We start from the raw sequence: 15,965 nt of genomic DNA on the forward strand, positions 1-15,965 counted from the left end.
GGTTTTAAGGAGGGGTAGATGACAAAAATGTTGCTACTCAAGGAAATTCAGTTGTTACCCCTTGCTGCATCCTTCAGAGGAGCTGCAAGACTTTTCAACTCTCTGGATTTGAAAACTACACCCGATCGACCACATCGGTGGTAGGACTTGGATTTTTACAACTAAAAAAGAAGACGGTTTTTAGGACGCTTTACATCAAGAAAGAAGATTTCCAATTTTGACGATGAGGACGAGAGATAAGTTTTGAAGGGTATCCACCTCAAGCCTTTGTCAAGATGGATTAGTGGATTTTTCTTTCTGTGTTCTTGCTGTTTTGGATTGCGGTTTCGGTTGAGGACCTTTCCGACTTTGGACAAAGTGGATTGCCTCGGCTGAAGAAAGTGAGCGTAAAGTGGGCGTAAGATAATTTCTACGCAAGCCTCGGCATTTATCAATTTGGACGTGAGCGGAGGGTACGATCAGATCTCACGTCTGCTCTCAGCCTGCGTACGCAAATTTGAGTCAATGTGAAGTCCACACGTCTGAGTCAGAGAATTGATCTTAGACTATAGTATCGATGCCTGGAGCTGATAAAACTCTGTGGTGTTTTGATTTTTAATGGTGACAAAGCAAAACATGTTTAGACTGCATAATTTATCATTAAAACATAATCCAAAAATAAATACACCCTGCGATCGTGAAATTCTTTAAACAGAATACCAGCCGAGGATATTAAATGTTGTTATCTTCTGCTGTTTACTGTTATTATTATTATTATTATTATTATCCTGCTGGACATCTGAGCGTCAGCGTCTCCTCCACCGCCGGTGCTGCCCGAATAGAAACATTTCCAATCAGCGCTGCCACACGCTCCTCTGACTAGGACATCATTATTATTAAATGTAAAGAGTTTAATAATATCTATCCATCATAATAATAGCAATATTCGGATATTATATAGATTATTAGGCTTTATATATCACGATGTATAAATTAATTACTCAAACCTCGCCGGGAGTTTAATAGTCCGCTACTCTGCTGACAGCACCACTGATTTCCTTCCTTTTCACTTTTTATGCTGCCAAACAAAACTAGTTTGTTGTTGCAGCTGTTGGACGTCAGCGTTTCAAATGTAAAATATTCAGTGAACTTGTTTGAGTTTATAACTATAAGTACTTTTATTTCATAAACCTCGCTGCGTATTTCTTTAATATGTCTATATTGCCCCTATTGTTAATTGTAACGGTGCACTTTGCTAATAAAGCTGACTTTAGAGGGTGAAAAAATCCTCTTTTTGGCCGTATTGCGCCCTTCAGTGTCGTAAACTCTGAAGGCGAGTCTTCTGAATCCCTGTCGTAAGACGAAATATACACTCAGATCTGCACTCGTTTCTACGCTCGCTTGATAAATGAGGGCCAGTGCGTTTATTGCCGTGCCATGTAAACAAAGAAAAACATACAAACAAACTACCGGCATGATGAGTTACAGCATTACAGCGCTTCAGGGTCAAACCCTGCCCAAAGAGGGTGAACAATCCCACCTATATACACCTGAGCTCCCCAGGTAACAGCACAGCGACCCCACACATACATTGAGTGAATTACACCACACATAAAAACTCAACCAAACACATTCAGCTCCTACAGTATTTGTATCTTCCAAATATACTTAAATTAGATTTTTCAATAAGCTAAAATAAAGGATTTGAATGCTTAAATATCATCTTTGGCGTTTTTTAATGTGCCCCTCTGATTAAACACTGGCCCCTGCTTGGCCCCCACAGTAGAACTGGTCTAGAACCGCTACTGCCCCAGTAAGGTTGACGTGTGGGAGAGCGCAAGCACGGACAGCATCGCCGACTACCACCGGGAAAGTCTCGTGCCACACCCTCTCAAATGTCCACTCACTCTGCGTGTCTCCACAACAAGTTAGCCCCCAGAGCGATTTAGAGACTCTGGAGGTGACGTATGGTTTTCGCCGTCGCTAACTGTGCACAGAAAATGATCATAAACAAAGCAGCATGGCTAATTATTATGCACATGCTGATCATATAGTGATCGTGAATTAACGGTACGCGCTAATTGTGCACAGAGTGTCCGGTGCTTGTTGTAAACAAACAGAGATCGCTAAGTGAACACCTCCTGCAGCAGCAGCACATACACACTGTACTGCTACAGAGCTAACTGTTAGCCTTTTAGCACAAACACACTGTACTGCTACAGAGCTAACTGTAGCTAACTGCCGCTAACGGCAGCTCTTCTTAACAAGCCGGCCTCCGGCTCGTTAGCAGCTCGTTAAGAAGAGTAAGAAGGAGTCGCTGGATTTGTCTCCAGTCACTTTCTTGAAAAATAGTAATGATGTGGGTCTAAAGCATGCTCGCCGATTAGTCTTCTTCTACGGCAGGCTATATGCTATCCACCGTAATGCTGCCCTCCCCGGTCATATCCAGATCTAACTAACTAAGGGTTTTTGGTGTTTTAAAAAAAATTTTTTTTAAACATGATTAAAAAAAAAAAAAACACCAACAAAATCCCGAGCCGGATTTCCAGCACCGTGCCGGAGGTCTTCAAGCCTAACCTTCTGCCTCTAAAACAGTCCTCACACACAGTCACCTCCTTCTCCATGGGTCTGGGGAACTGCCAATCTGCAATAAACAAAACCAATTTTATTACGGCTTACACCAACCACCTTTCTATTCAACTCCTTGCTCTCACTGAGACCTGGATCAAACCTGAGAACACAGCCACCCCTGCTGCTCTCTCCACTAATTACACCCTCTCCCACACCCCGTCATTCTGGGCGAGGAGGTGGGACTGGCCTACTAATTGACAGCAGATGGAATTTCATTCCACTGCTGCATTCCACCAGATATGACACTTTCGAATACCACGCCATTACAGTAACTGCCCCTATTAAAGCCTACATTTTTGTCATTTACTGTCCACCAGGCCAGCTGGGTGGCTTTACAGACGAGCTTGATAAACTGCTGTCTTCCATACCTGATCATGACTGTCCGTTGCTTGTCCTGGGCGACATGAACATCCACTTCGACAGTCCAGATAATAACTTCATGTCGTTAATTCATTCCTTTGACCTCCAGCTGGTCCAAAGTCCTCCTACTCACAAAGCTGGCAAGAACCTTGACTTGATTCTCATCCGTAACTGTGCAACAGATGCACTGGTGGTAACGCCTCTCCATCTGTCAGATCACTTTTATATCCAGTTTAATGAGCAACCCTCTGCTCCTGCACCAATGGTCACGTCCCGCCGTAACCTCCGGAACTTATCCCCAGCCCACTTCTCCTCTATTGTCGCCTCTGCCCTACCTCCACTCAGCACATTCTCCTTTATCTACAAGGCCTGCTCGATCCAACCAATCCCGCCCATGATTGAATGATACCCTTCGATCACAGCGTACCAAACAAAGAAGCTGCTGAAAGAAAATGGCTCACATCCAAACTTGCAGACGATCTCATAAACTACCAGACACTATTATCCTCCTTCTCAGCCAGCATCACCGCTGCAAAGACTGCTTTTTACAACAACAAAGTCAACAGTGTCACTGACACCTGGAAACTCTTTTCCACCGTCAAATCACTACTCAACCCTCCGCCTCCTCCCCCTCCTACCTGCCTACCTGCCTCCCACTCGACTCCTAATACTGTGACATGTAGAAGTCCTACTACATGTCTCTCTGTATCTCAGCTGGGCGGCACTGAATCAGTTGCTAGCACCTCATTTTCTGGCTTTACACCCCTCTCTGAGTGAGGTATCCAAACTGTTGACATGTAGCCGTCCTACTACATGCTCGTTGGACCCTATACCAACAAACCTTCTTCAGTCCATTGGCCCAACCATCACGCCAGCTGTCACACATGTGATTAACGCCTCACTGTCCTCCGCCACTTTTCCCACTGCATTCAAAGCAGCTTGGGTAACACCTCTTCTCAAGAAACCCTCTCTCAACCCTGCTGAAGTCGAGAACTATCGTCCTGCCTTACTTCTTCCATTCTTGTCCAAAACTATTGAACGGAAGTCGCTAAGCAACTTTCAGAATTCCTCCTACAGAATAATCTTCTTGATCCAAATCAATCTGGTTTTTAAAAAAGTCACTCGACTGAAACTGCTCTGTTGTCTGTGACAGAAGCCTTAAAAGAAGCAAGAACAGCATCAAAGTCCTCAGTTCTCATTCTGCTTGACTTGTCAGCTGCATTTGACACAGTTAACCATGGCATCCTCCTCTCTACTCTCTCTAAAATGGGCATCTCTGGCTTGGCTCTGTCCTGGTTTGATTCCTACCTGACAGGACGCTCATTCAGTGTAACCTTGCGTGGATAGTTGTCAACTTCGAATTGCTTCACCACAGGGGTTCCCCAGGGCTCAGTGCTGGGACCCCTGCTATTCGCTATCTACACCACCTCTCTGGGTCAGGTTAGCTGCTCACATGGCTTTTCCTATCACTGCTATGCAGATGACACTCAGCTCTATCTGTCATTTCCTCCTGATGGCCCATCGGTCTCTGCACAGGTCTCTGATGCCTCTCTGACATCAACACATGGATGAAGGCACATCACCTCCAGCTGAACCTTTCAAAAACTGAACTGCTGGTCCTCCCTGCTAAACCTACAATATACCATGGCATCAACATAAAAATTGACTCCCTGTGTCTTGCCCCCACCAGGTGGTGAGAAACTTGGGGGTGATGATTGATGACCAACTCAACTTTTCCAGTCACGTCGCCTCAGTTTCCTGGTCATGCCGCTTTGCACTTTACAACATCAGAAAAATCAGACATTACCGAACTCAACATGCCACTTAAGTCCTAACACAAGCTGTCGTCATCTCAGAACTTGACTACTGTAATGCCTCCTGACATGCCTGTCAGCCTGCATATTGAAACCCCTTCAGATGATCCAGAATGTCTACAACCAGCCAAAAAGGTCACATGGCCAGTGGTGCTGGATCATCCAGGGGCGTCCCTCTCTACCTTTAAAAAACTCCTGAAGACCCAGCTCTTCAGAGAGCATCTTCTCTCCTAGCACCACACCACAATTCTACTCCTTAAAGACTCCTCCCTAGCACTTATTGCTGCACTAATGGTTCTTTTTGCACTAGACCTTGATTGTTCCCCTTCTTCTGTAAGTCACTTTGGATAAAAGCGTCTGCTAAATGACTAAATGTAAATGTAAATCTTAATTACGCCTAGTTACATACCAGTCCATATAGGGGGAGGATTGTGAAGAAGGGCGCAAAAAAAAGGCTGAATAGTTGGTTCTGAGTGGACTCCAGCAGTCCTTTGGTGTGGTTGAAGACTGGTGGCTGCTGCCTTCCAACTCAAGTTTCTTAAACAAACCTGCTCTGTTGGATTTGAAGCAGTTGAGAGATCTTTTGTAGTGGTCTGCAGTTTTAGTAACCTTTGGGTTCACTAATCAAAATCTTGATGCACCGCTTTGGTGTGGTTATGAATAGGCAACAAGCAGGAAAATTGGAGAGCAGTAGGGGGAGCTGTGTAGCTGTAGACCCCCTTGACAGATGTTCTTCTGACCAATGCCATCACACATCTGTAGGGGCAATGAAATGCAAGGCATCATGGGGAACTAAGTCCTCTGGCTGTTTGGGGACCCAGACACCATTTTTAGAGGCTGACATGAGAAATGTTGTTGCACTTCCATTCAAGTCAGTTCAATATGCACAAATGAACAAAGTCCATCTGTTGCATACCTCTGGTCCCACCAATAATAAAAATAAATGAATATTATTAAAATAATTATAAAACCTAATTAAAGACGACTCTAAAATGGCAAAATAAAGAAAATAATTGGACAGATAAAAAAAAAAATATATATATATTTAAAAAAATATTAATTATACTAGAAAATGCATTTCCAGCAGAAAATGCTTACAGATGCTGAAAGCTGTAAAGCTGACGCTAAACTGCAATGCTGGTCTAAAAGAAGTTGAATAATATCAATAACTTTGATGTAGTATTTTGGACAATATGTATAATATATGTACAGTGTGTATAATATGTATAGTAAAGAATGTACTTACAGTATGTATAATGTGTGAACAGAATGTATCTCATGTCTAAAATGTGTGTAAGCCTCTTGGACCCTAAAACCAATCGGAATCTTGAGTTGAATGAGCAAATTTAGGGTGTTTTTGGGTTTTTTCAGGATCCCTACTTAACACACTTAACAAACTCCTCCCAGAGATTTAACCCAATCGACTTCAGACGTGGTCAGTACCATCTTAAGACCTTTGTGGTGAAAAGTTGTGCTTAGTGTCATATGTGTGATTTCAGCCATGTTTTCTCCTCAGCCCTTCTCTCAGGCTCGTTTTCTGCTTCTTTGTTTGATTTTTAGTTGGGAAAAATGGGCCAGTCAACAACCAAGCTGAAAGATCCAAAACCACAACTGAACCATCGTCTTCGACATCTTTTCAGAAAAAAAAAAAAAGAGAACCCTCTGGAAAATGAAGAAACTCATGGTGTGCAGCAGCCAACAAGGAAACAGGAGACGAGGACGAAAGAAGCAGTTGAGGTAAAATTTCAGTATTGTTTGAATATCACATATAAAAACAATACACTGCCTCATTATGTGGCTTTTCACTGCAAAAACATGTCCATTAAGTTCAATAAATAAGATTTATGAAGGAGAAAAGTCTGCTGCACTCAAGCTGAAACTTGGTGTATTATTTATTAAAAATGAATTAAATTTCTACTATTCTGTTTCTGCAGAACCAAACTGTGAGAATTAAAGACGATCTGGACAAACTTGGGAAAAAAAAGTTTGGATCTTTTAAATTCCGACTCCAGACATACGGGAATGACCCCATTCCTTTGAGCGAACTGGAGGACCAAGACACCAAGGGCATCGCTAAGTTACTGACCAACCACTACGGACCTGAGGAGGCGTTAACAGTCACACAAGATATTTTCATAAAAATAAAAAGGCGTGACCTTGTTCCCAAAGTTGACCGTGACATGAGTAAGAACATTAATGACAAGATAATCATTACAATATCAGGTTCACTTGTTTAAACTTTGCATTGCCTGACCTTTAGCTGCTTAAATTAGCTAACTACTAACTACTCATTCATTTAATTATATTAATTCATGTATTAATTTTACATTTCTCTTGTGTAACGCAGGACGGGTCAGTCAAAATCAGAGAAGTTCTGCTGACACCGAGGACGACATCAAGGCATCAGGGTCACCATCCAGCACAAAACATAAAAAAAGAGGGGGAAAAAGTTTGTCTTGTGTGTCTGGTAGCCGAACATTAGAATGAAACCTGAGGTGTTCATTGTTTGAACAGTGGAGATGAATTTAACTTACATATTCAATATTTAACCCTCTGAACCCCAACAAGCAGTTCAGACTGTTCTTTTGCACATCATTTCATGTTTTTAACAGGATCTGGTTAGTGCAAATGCTTTATTTTTGGACACATTTTAAATGACACATGTAGAATAAAATGATTCTGACAGAAATACCAACATTTTAGGCTTTGTTTCTGTCACATTTTATAATGGAAACATTACTAACCGAGTGATCTGTTCAAGGACCGTCGGAATGATCAAATTCTGACGATAATGCTTTGTTTTTTTAAGCTAAACTGTATTGTTGGTGAATCTTTACCACACCAACTGTTCAGAGGGTTAATCGATAAAAGAATAAATAAGACATGTCAAAATTATTACAAAACCAAATAAAAGTAAAATACTTGCCAAGCATGGTGAAAGGACTTCCTTATTCATAAAACATTTGCAGCTGCATAAGTTAAGATTATACATTTGATGAAATAAAAAATGTTTTTGTATGTTATTATGAATATGAAATCTGCATATTTTGAAGTGTTCATTTCTTTGCTGTCTGTTGTAATAATAACATGCCAGCAGCTCTGTGCTTGCAAAAAGAAGTAGATTGTAGAAGTCTATGAGAATATGAGCCTACTTCTTACTTGACTGACATTACCAAAATGAGTTTTTGGTCTATGTTGGTCCCACTTAGAGTTAAATAGATGCTACAGCAGAGTATAATTTAGGGCATGGCTACCTTGGATAAACAAAGCTTGACTGCATTAACACTTCTGTCACACGAAGCCTCCAACAGGGAGGCTGGGCTTTGAGTTTTGCTTTCACTTTGAAGACAACTGATTGTCACATTGCCGAAATAAAAAAAAATTCTACTGTTGAAACTTTCTCAAATTCTGTCTCATTGTTATATAAACCGCTGTACAGATGATCCCAAAATAAATCAGGCAATATTTTGGAGAAATGTGTATAAAATAAAGCAGCCCGCACATTGATGGAATGGTAAAGCCATAAAAAAACATGGATGTGGTTTGAATATTTCACTGTGTCATCATCATGAATAAATAAACATTGGTGTGTGTGTTCTTGTTGTTGTTTTTTAGAAACTACATATGGCACCTATAGTAATTCATTAAAATGCTTTATAAATAAATGTCATATTAAAGTAAGCCCTAACATTTGATTTAAATAAAAAGTTCAGTTTATAATATCCCATAAAAATGTGATAAAAAAAACGTCTCATAGTATAGTATGCCACCATCTTTGATTAAAAAAGTATAAGATGATTAAAAAAATAGGAAAAGGTCTTGATTCATAGTATAGTATGGCATGAAAATATAATAAAGAAGTAATTGCATAGAATGCTACGGAAAAAAAACGCGACAACAAAGGTCATATTATAGAATAAAAAATCCCATAAAAAGTAATTCTATAGCATGCCATAAAATTTGACAATAAAGATCATAGTAAAGTTTGGCATAATTCATTTGTTACAAAAAGGTCATAATATAGTATGTCAGACAATTTGATAAAAAATAGTCAGTATAGCATGATGTAAAAATGTGATTAAAAAAAGTCATAGTACACGGTTTCATAACAATGGTTCAAAAAGTGACATTATGGTATGCCACAAGAAATTTTATTTAAAGAAGTCGAATTTAGCATGTGATAAAAAAAAAAGTGCGACACAAACTTTATGAGAAAAACTCCCAGTAGATCAGGTTTATTTCTGACAATGCCAAAAGGCTTTTATCCTACTATGCTCATGTTCTCTTATTCAGTATTTATCTTATTCAGCTAGCTTTTTTCTGTTGGTGTGTGACTTTGCTTCAAAACCACAGCTAATCCTGTTACATGAAACGATGTGACAGGAACTAGCTGAAGTAACCATATAAGAGTCTAGAGCTATTATCTGGTTTAAAGCAGTATTATCATTTCCTTGTCAAGTGTGGTTTTCCTTTCACCAAACAGAAGAATGTAGAGTTACATTGCTCTTTAGAGTAACATCAAACCTCTCATGTTCCAGCAGCTGAAATTCAGACTGGTGAAGACTTTGGTAGGTGAGAAAATCATCTTTTGTATTTTAATGCTAAACGCCAACACCATTAAAGTTGAAATGACCTTCAGCTCACTGATGTGGTGGTTAGCATTTGTATAAAATCTTGAACACACAGGGAGCTACAGGGTTTTAAAAAGTGAATTATTTTACACTTTCCAGGTGTAGATGATTAAATTACCGCACAAAAAGGCAGCTAAGAGTGATTTTGGTTGATCCTGTTTATAAGGACAGCAGATGTAATGTTTAACAGCTTGTTGCATTGGTGACTTGACACCTTCTGTCCATCTCCCTTAAATAAGAAGTTTATGGCTGTGAGATTCCTGTGACCTTTACTGAGAAACCTTTGTCGCTAAGCGGTTGTCACTGATTAAATTTCAATGTAGATTTTGGCTTGATCATGAATACCATTGTTGCTTTTCAGTGGTTATTTTACGTATGTGTACTGTAACTTACTTTGGCCAGCACATAATATGTATTTCTACGTATAGTATGGAATAAATATGTTCCTAAATGATTTACATAGCTGTAGAGACCCGGGGGTCTCCACGGGTCGTTAAAGTTGTAATAAGAACAGAAAACAAGTCTTTACCGTCACGCTGCACGTTTATTTCATGCAGGGGAAGCTCAAACACCATTTACTGTATATGCCAGAGTTGAAGGTAAAAAAAAGGAAAAACAATAAAATTTGACCATAAAGATCATAGTATAGTTTGGCATAATTCATTTGTTAAAAAGGTCATAATATAGTATGTCAGACAATTTGATAAAAAAAGTCAGAATATAGCATGATGTAAAAATGTGATAAAAAATCATCGTACACGGTTTCATAACAATGGTTCAAAAAGTGACATTATGGTATGCCACAAGAAATTTTATTTAAAGAAGTCGAATTTAGCATGTGATAAAAAAAAGTGCGACACAAACATTATGAGAAAAACTCCCAGTAAATGCTATAGAAAACTTGTAGAAATGTTTTGCTTATTTTATTGTTTTATTCTATTCTATAACAAAATTAATTTAGCATTACTGTGCTGAAAGCCAATAAAAGGACCTGCATACTTTTTTCACAACTGGTGTGTGTGTGGTCGACTTCAGTCCTGCCTTCATGCAAAAAAAGTGTTGCAAAGGGGTAAAAGTATGACTGAAGGCTGCACACAGGACTGTTTAAACTGAACAACATATATAATGTTTCTGTATTGGGACAATGCCAAAAGGCTTTTATCCTACTATGCTCATGTTCTTTTATTCAGTATTTATCTTATTCAGAAGCTTTTTTCTGTTGATGTGTGACTTTGCTTCAAAACCACAGCTAATCCTGTTACATGAAACGATGTGACAGGAACTAACTGAAGTAACCATATAAGAGTCGAGAGCTATTATCAGGTTTAAAGCAGTATTATAATTTCCTTGTCAAGTGTGGTTTTCCTTTCACCAAACAGAAGAATGTAGAGTTACATTGCTCTTTAGAGTAACATCAAAGCTCTCATGTTCCAGCAGCTGAAATTCAGACTGGTGAAGACTTTGGTAGGTGAGAAAATCATCTTTTGTATGTTAATGCTAAACGCCAACACCATTAAAGTTGAAATGACCTTCAGCTCACTGATGTGGTGGTTAGCATTTGTATAAAATCTTGAACACACAGGGAGCTACAGGGTTTTAAAAAGCAAATTATTTTACACTTTCCAGGTGTAGATGATTAAATTACCGTATAAAAAGGCAGCTAAGAGTGATTTTGGTTGATCCTGTTTATAAGGACAGCAGATGTAATGTTTAACAGCTTGTTGCATTGGTGACTTGACACCTTCTGTCCATCTCCCTTAAATAAGAAGTTTATGGCTGTGAGATTCCTGTGACCTTTACTGAGAAACCATTGTCGCTAAGCGGTTGTCACTGATTAAATTTCAATGTAGATTTTGGCTTGATCATGAATACCATTGTTGCTTTTCAGTGGTTATTTTATGTATGTGTACTGTAACTTACTTTGGCCAGCACATAATATGTATTTCTACGTATAGTATGGAATAAATATGTTCCTAAATGATTTACATAGCTGTAGAGACCCGGGGGTCTCAACGGGTCGTTAAAGTTGTAATAAGAACAGAAAACAAGTCTTTACCGTCACACTGCACCTTTATTTCATGCAGGGGAAGCTCAAACACCATTTACTGTATATGCCAGACTTGAAGGTAAAAAAAAAAGAAAAACAATAAAATTTGACAATAAAGATCATAGTATAGTTTGGCATAATTAATTTGTTAAAAAAAGGTCATAATATAGTATGTCAGACAATTTGATAAAAAAAAGTCAGAGTATAGCATGATGTAAAAATGTGATAAAAAATCATAGTACAAGGTTTCATAACAATGGTTCAAAAAGTGACATAATGGTATGCCACAAGAAATTTTATTTAAAGAAGTCGAATTTAGCATGTGATAAAAAAAAGTGCGACACAAACATTATGAGAAAAACTCCCAGTATATACTATAGAAAACTAAAAAATGTTTTGCTTATTGTATTGTTTTATTATATTCTATAACAAGATTCATTTAGCATTACTGTGCTGAAAGCCAATAAAAGGACCTGCATACTTTTTTCACAACTGGTGTGTGTGGTCGACTTCAGTCCTGCCTTCACGTAAAAAAAGTGTTGCAAAGGGGTGAAAGTATGACTGAAGGCTGCACACAGGACTGTTTAAACTGAACAACATATACTATAATGTTACTGTCCTGCTAACCTTTCTCCCTTCTTCTTGACTATGTCTAATTCAAAATCAGTTGCCATTCAGATCAGGTTTATTGGGACAATGCCAAAAGGCTTTTATCCTACTATGCTCATGTTCTCTTATTCAGTATTTATCTTATTCAGTAGCTTTTTTCTGTTGATGTGTGACTTTGCTTCAAAACCACAGCTAATCCTGTTACATGAAACGATGTGACAGGAACTAGCTGAAGTAACCATATAAGAGTCTAGAGCTATTATCAGGTTTAAAGCAGTATTATCATTTCCTTGTCAAGTGTGGTTTTCCTTTCACCAAACAGAAGAATGTAGAGTTACATTGCTCTTTAGAGTAACATCAAACCTCTCATGTTCCAGCAGCTGAAATTCAGACTGGTGAAGACTTTGGTAGGTGAGAAAATCATCTTTTGTATCTTAATGCTAAACGCCAACGCCATTAAAGTTGAAATGACCTTCAGCTCACTGATGTGGTGGTTAGCATTTGTATAAAAATCTTGAACACACAGGGAGCGACAGGGTTTTAAAAAGCAAATTATTTTACACTTTCCAGGTGTAGATGATTAAATTACCGCACAAAAAGGCAGCTAAGAAAGATTTTGGTTGATCCTGTTTATAAGGACAGCAAATGTAATGTTTAACAGCTTGTTGCATTGGTGACTTGACACCTTCTGTCCATCTCCCTTAAATAAGAAGTTTATGGCTGTGAGATTCCTGTGACCTTTACTGAGAAACCTTTGTTTCTAAGCAGTTGTAATTGATTAAATTTTAATGTAGATTTTGGCTTGATCATGAATACCATTGTTGCTTTTCAACAATGGTAGAGTTTACAGTACACATACGTAAAATAACCAATTTAACGTATGTGTACTGTAACTTTACCAACGAGCCAGGCGGCTTGAAGGGGATGGGCTTGACATTAGCCATCTTAGGCTGTTATGATCTGTGACCACCTTCACATGAGATCCCTCAAAGTAGGGGCGAAAGTGTTGAAGTGCCCAAATTACACCCAAGCACTCTTTTTCAGATGTAGAGTAGGCCCGCTCTGAGGTGTGCAACGTGCGGCTCACAAACGCCACCACTTTCTCCTGGCCCTCACTGTCACAGGCTGCGGTCGAATAGTCAAATTTGCTTAGGAACCTTCCTAACTGAGTGAAATGACCCGGAAGTATTATCGTAGCCGCCATGATAAGAGCTGTTCGAATTCTCTAACTGTTAATGAAAGGAGCTTCAATGCTTCCTTTAGTATCTCCTTTAGCATAGGATACACCGGACCATCCTTTACGAAAGGAAAGGAGGTAATGCCGTCCCACAATTCCTTGCGGTAGCAGCATATAAGGCCGACCGTCAACATTCGCCGTCGCGTGATGACGTAGACTAAGTGTAAGTGCAGTCGGATTCTCTAAACACCGCGATCGTCTTCTCCTAACTCCTCATGAATTCTCCTTCTCATCTTTCCTTGACCTCGTGACGTTTTCCATTGAGGTTAAGGAAAAGTGGTTAGGAAAGGACTTAGGAGCTGATTTTTTTGACTATTCGACCGCAGCCACAATGTCACCAGCGATGCACCCAAACCAACATCACACGCATCAGTGTGAATAGCGAACAGTCTCTCAAAATCAGGGAGGACCAAGATAGGTGCTGTTAACATCTTACACTTAAGCAGGTCCAGGGCATTTTGACATTCTTATGTCCAAATGAAGGGGGTGCCCTCTCTAATCAGGGAGATGAGGGGTTCTGCCATTTTGGAGTACCCAGACACAAAGCGCCTGTAACAACCTGTCATCCCCAGGAACTGCTTGACTTTTTTAACTGTAGATGGTGGAGGAAAGTCTTTGATAGCCCTCAGGGGTGAAAACATAGCCCAAGTAGCGAAGAGAAGGTTTTGCAGAAATGGCACTTCTGGAGCTTGAGGGAGAGACCTCCATCAGATAAGCTGGTTAGCACTTTGCAGAGGTATTTCAAGTGCTGCTTAAAGGTTGGGGAGGCCACCACATTATCGTCTAAGTAGACGACACAACAGTTATAAATAAGGCCCGCTAGCACCGTGTTCATGAGCCGCTGGAATGTCGCAGGTGCATATGACAGACCAAACGGCATGACCTTGAATTGGTACAAGCCTTTTTGCGTAATGAATGCAGTCTTTGAACGGGACCCAGAGGCCATCGACACCTGCCAGTACCCTTGTGCTAAGTCTAAGGTTTAGATGTACTTGCCACGTGCCAAAAAGTCGAGGGACTCCACTCTCGGAAGAGGATATGAATCTTTGACTGTCGACTTATTGACCTTACGAAAGTCAACGCAGAACCGCGGTTCCTTTGATGGCACCTCCACGATCACTATAGGTGATGCCCATGGACCGGAGGCTGGTTTAATAATGTCATTTTTCAACATCTCCTCAATTTGCTCCTCAATTATCTTTTGTTTCCCTGGAGAGGCACGATATGGTGGTAGACAAACAGGTTTAGTCTCACCAGTATCAATACTGTGTTCTACCAGAGACGTCTGTCCCAGTTTTCCTTCAAGGAGGTTGGAGAAGTTGCTCAACTCCTGAGCCAGTTGAGTCCTTTCCTCTTCTGGTCAGGCGGCGTCCTCAAGCTTTCCTCGAAAATCAACTACAGAGTCTTTCAACCACAAGCAGGTAATGTGACCCTCCAGTCCTTCAAATTCCCCAACATCAAGAATAGAGGTTGGCGATGAATTCTCTCCCAACCAAACTCTGCTTGAAGCTGGATAAATGTGCACATCAGCAGGGATCAAGAAGTCGCAAGCAGGAGGGAGCAAGAAAGATTGGGGATCACTGCAAAGCAGTGAGTAAACGATTGCCCCAGCAGTTGAAAAGGCAGCCAGACAAGGCCAGTTGGGGTACAGCATGTAGAATCTGCAAGTTCAAGGTCACTGAAGTTATACGGCATTACTGCCTCATGTCCAATACCACAGTCTACAAGGGCAGAAGTGCATATGGCCGACATGGAGGCACCAGTGTCAACCACTGCCACCATATGAACATCTTTGATGCTCACATCGCAGGTGACTGGTTTCCTGGGCCTGCGTTGCAGAAGCTTAACAGTGGGTGGGGCATCAGGGGCTTGTTTTTCACCGTTGCCAGCCTGATTGTTTTGACTCCGACTGTTTCTTTGGTAAACACGTGGGCGGGCCCCAGGATCATGTCTTGAGCTCCCTCCATCTGCTCCCGTGGCACCGTCATCTAGCTCAGGGTCAGGTAAACCCTGACCTTTCCCCCAGTATCGCTGTCTTTTTGCACAGCTCTGGCAATTCTTGGTCATGACACCAGGAGCTGAACAGTTAAAGCAGCGAAGGCCTTGACGCATGGGTGCAGCAGGGATCGAAACCAGTCTCGAAGAGGGCATCGGACCCAAAGCTGAGTGAAGTTCATGAGCCTTAATAAGGAGGTCAGCAATGGATGTCAAAGCACAACCATAAAGCGCCAGTCTGTATCGGTCAGACACATGGCGGCGTATTATTTCAACTTGTTCAACCTCAGGAGGAGGATTTTTCATTCTTTTGAACTCCCCAACCAGGTGAGTAACAAAGGTGGGCAGTAGCTCATCTGGTCTCTGAACTCGGTCTAAGATGCCAGGCCATATCATTTCCTGGTTGCCAACAGGCAATAAAGCAAGGCGAAAAAGCTCAGTAAACTGTGTCCAGGTAGTTAGATGAGGCTGCATGGCTGCAAACCACTTCTTTGGGTCTTTATCCAGCAGTCTGGGCAGCTCTAAGAAAAGCTGGCCATCCGAAAGTCTGCATGTAATTTTGTAGATAAACACTGACTGAAGCCAGTCATCAGGCTGAACATCGCTTTCAGCACTAAACCTCTCAGGCATAAGTCTTGGATGATGCACAATAGAGCTGACAA

The 15,965-nt window shown here is 40.6% G+C and overlaps 1 protein-coding gene across 1 annotated transcript; it reads left to right on the forward strand.

Annotated features, from left to right (window-relative positions):
* Positions 1–286: 286 nt before the first annotated feature.
* On the forward strand, positions 287–14,294 carry LOC131977775 (NACHT, LRR and PYD domains-containing protein 9-like). Its single transcript, XM_059341204.1, has 4 exons — positions 287–380; positions 6,345–6,521; positions 6,719–6,968; positions 14,230–14,294. Exons 2-4 carry the CDS (start codon positions 6,354–6,356, stop codon positions 14,292–14,294), a joined length of 483 nt encoding a protein of 160 aa, XP_059197187.1. The 5' UTR covers positions 287–380; positions 6,345–6,353.
* Positions 14,295–15,965: the final 1,671 nt, after the last annotated feature.

This window comes from Centropristis striata, chromosome 9 (assembly GCF_030273125.1).
Source record: "Centropristis striata isolate RG_2023a ecotype Rhode Island chromosome 9, C.striata_1.0, whole genome shotgun sequence".
In the NCBI taxonomy this organism is placed as follows: Eukaryota; Metazoa; Chordata; class Actinopteri; order Perciformes; family Serranidae; genus Centropristis; species Centropristis striata.

Bases quoted from the DNA above. Each gene is read 5' to 3' on its own strand.
- LOC131977775 (XM_059341204.1), top strand. From the start codon at position 6,354: ATGGGCCAGTCAACAACCAAGCTGAAAGATCCAAAACCACAACTGAAC. The intron at 6,522-6,718 runs GTAAAATTTCAG...CTGTTTCTGCAG, and splicing joins GGACGAAAGAAGCAGTTGAG to AACCAAACTGTGAGAATTAA. The intron at 6,969-14,229 runs GTAAGAACATTA...TAATGAATGCAG, and splicing joins CAAAGTTGACCGTGACATGA to TCTTTGAACGGGACCCAGAG.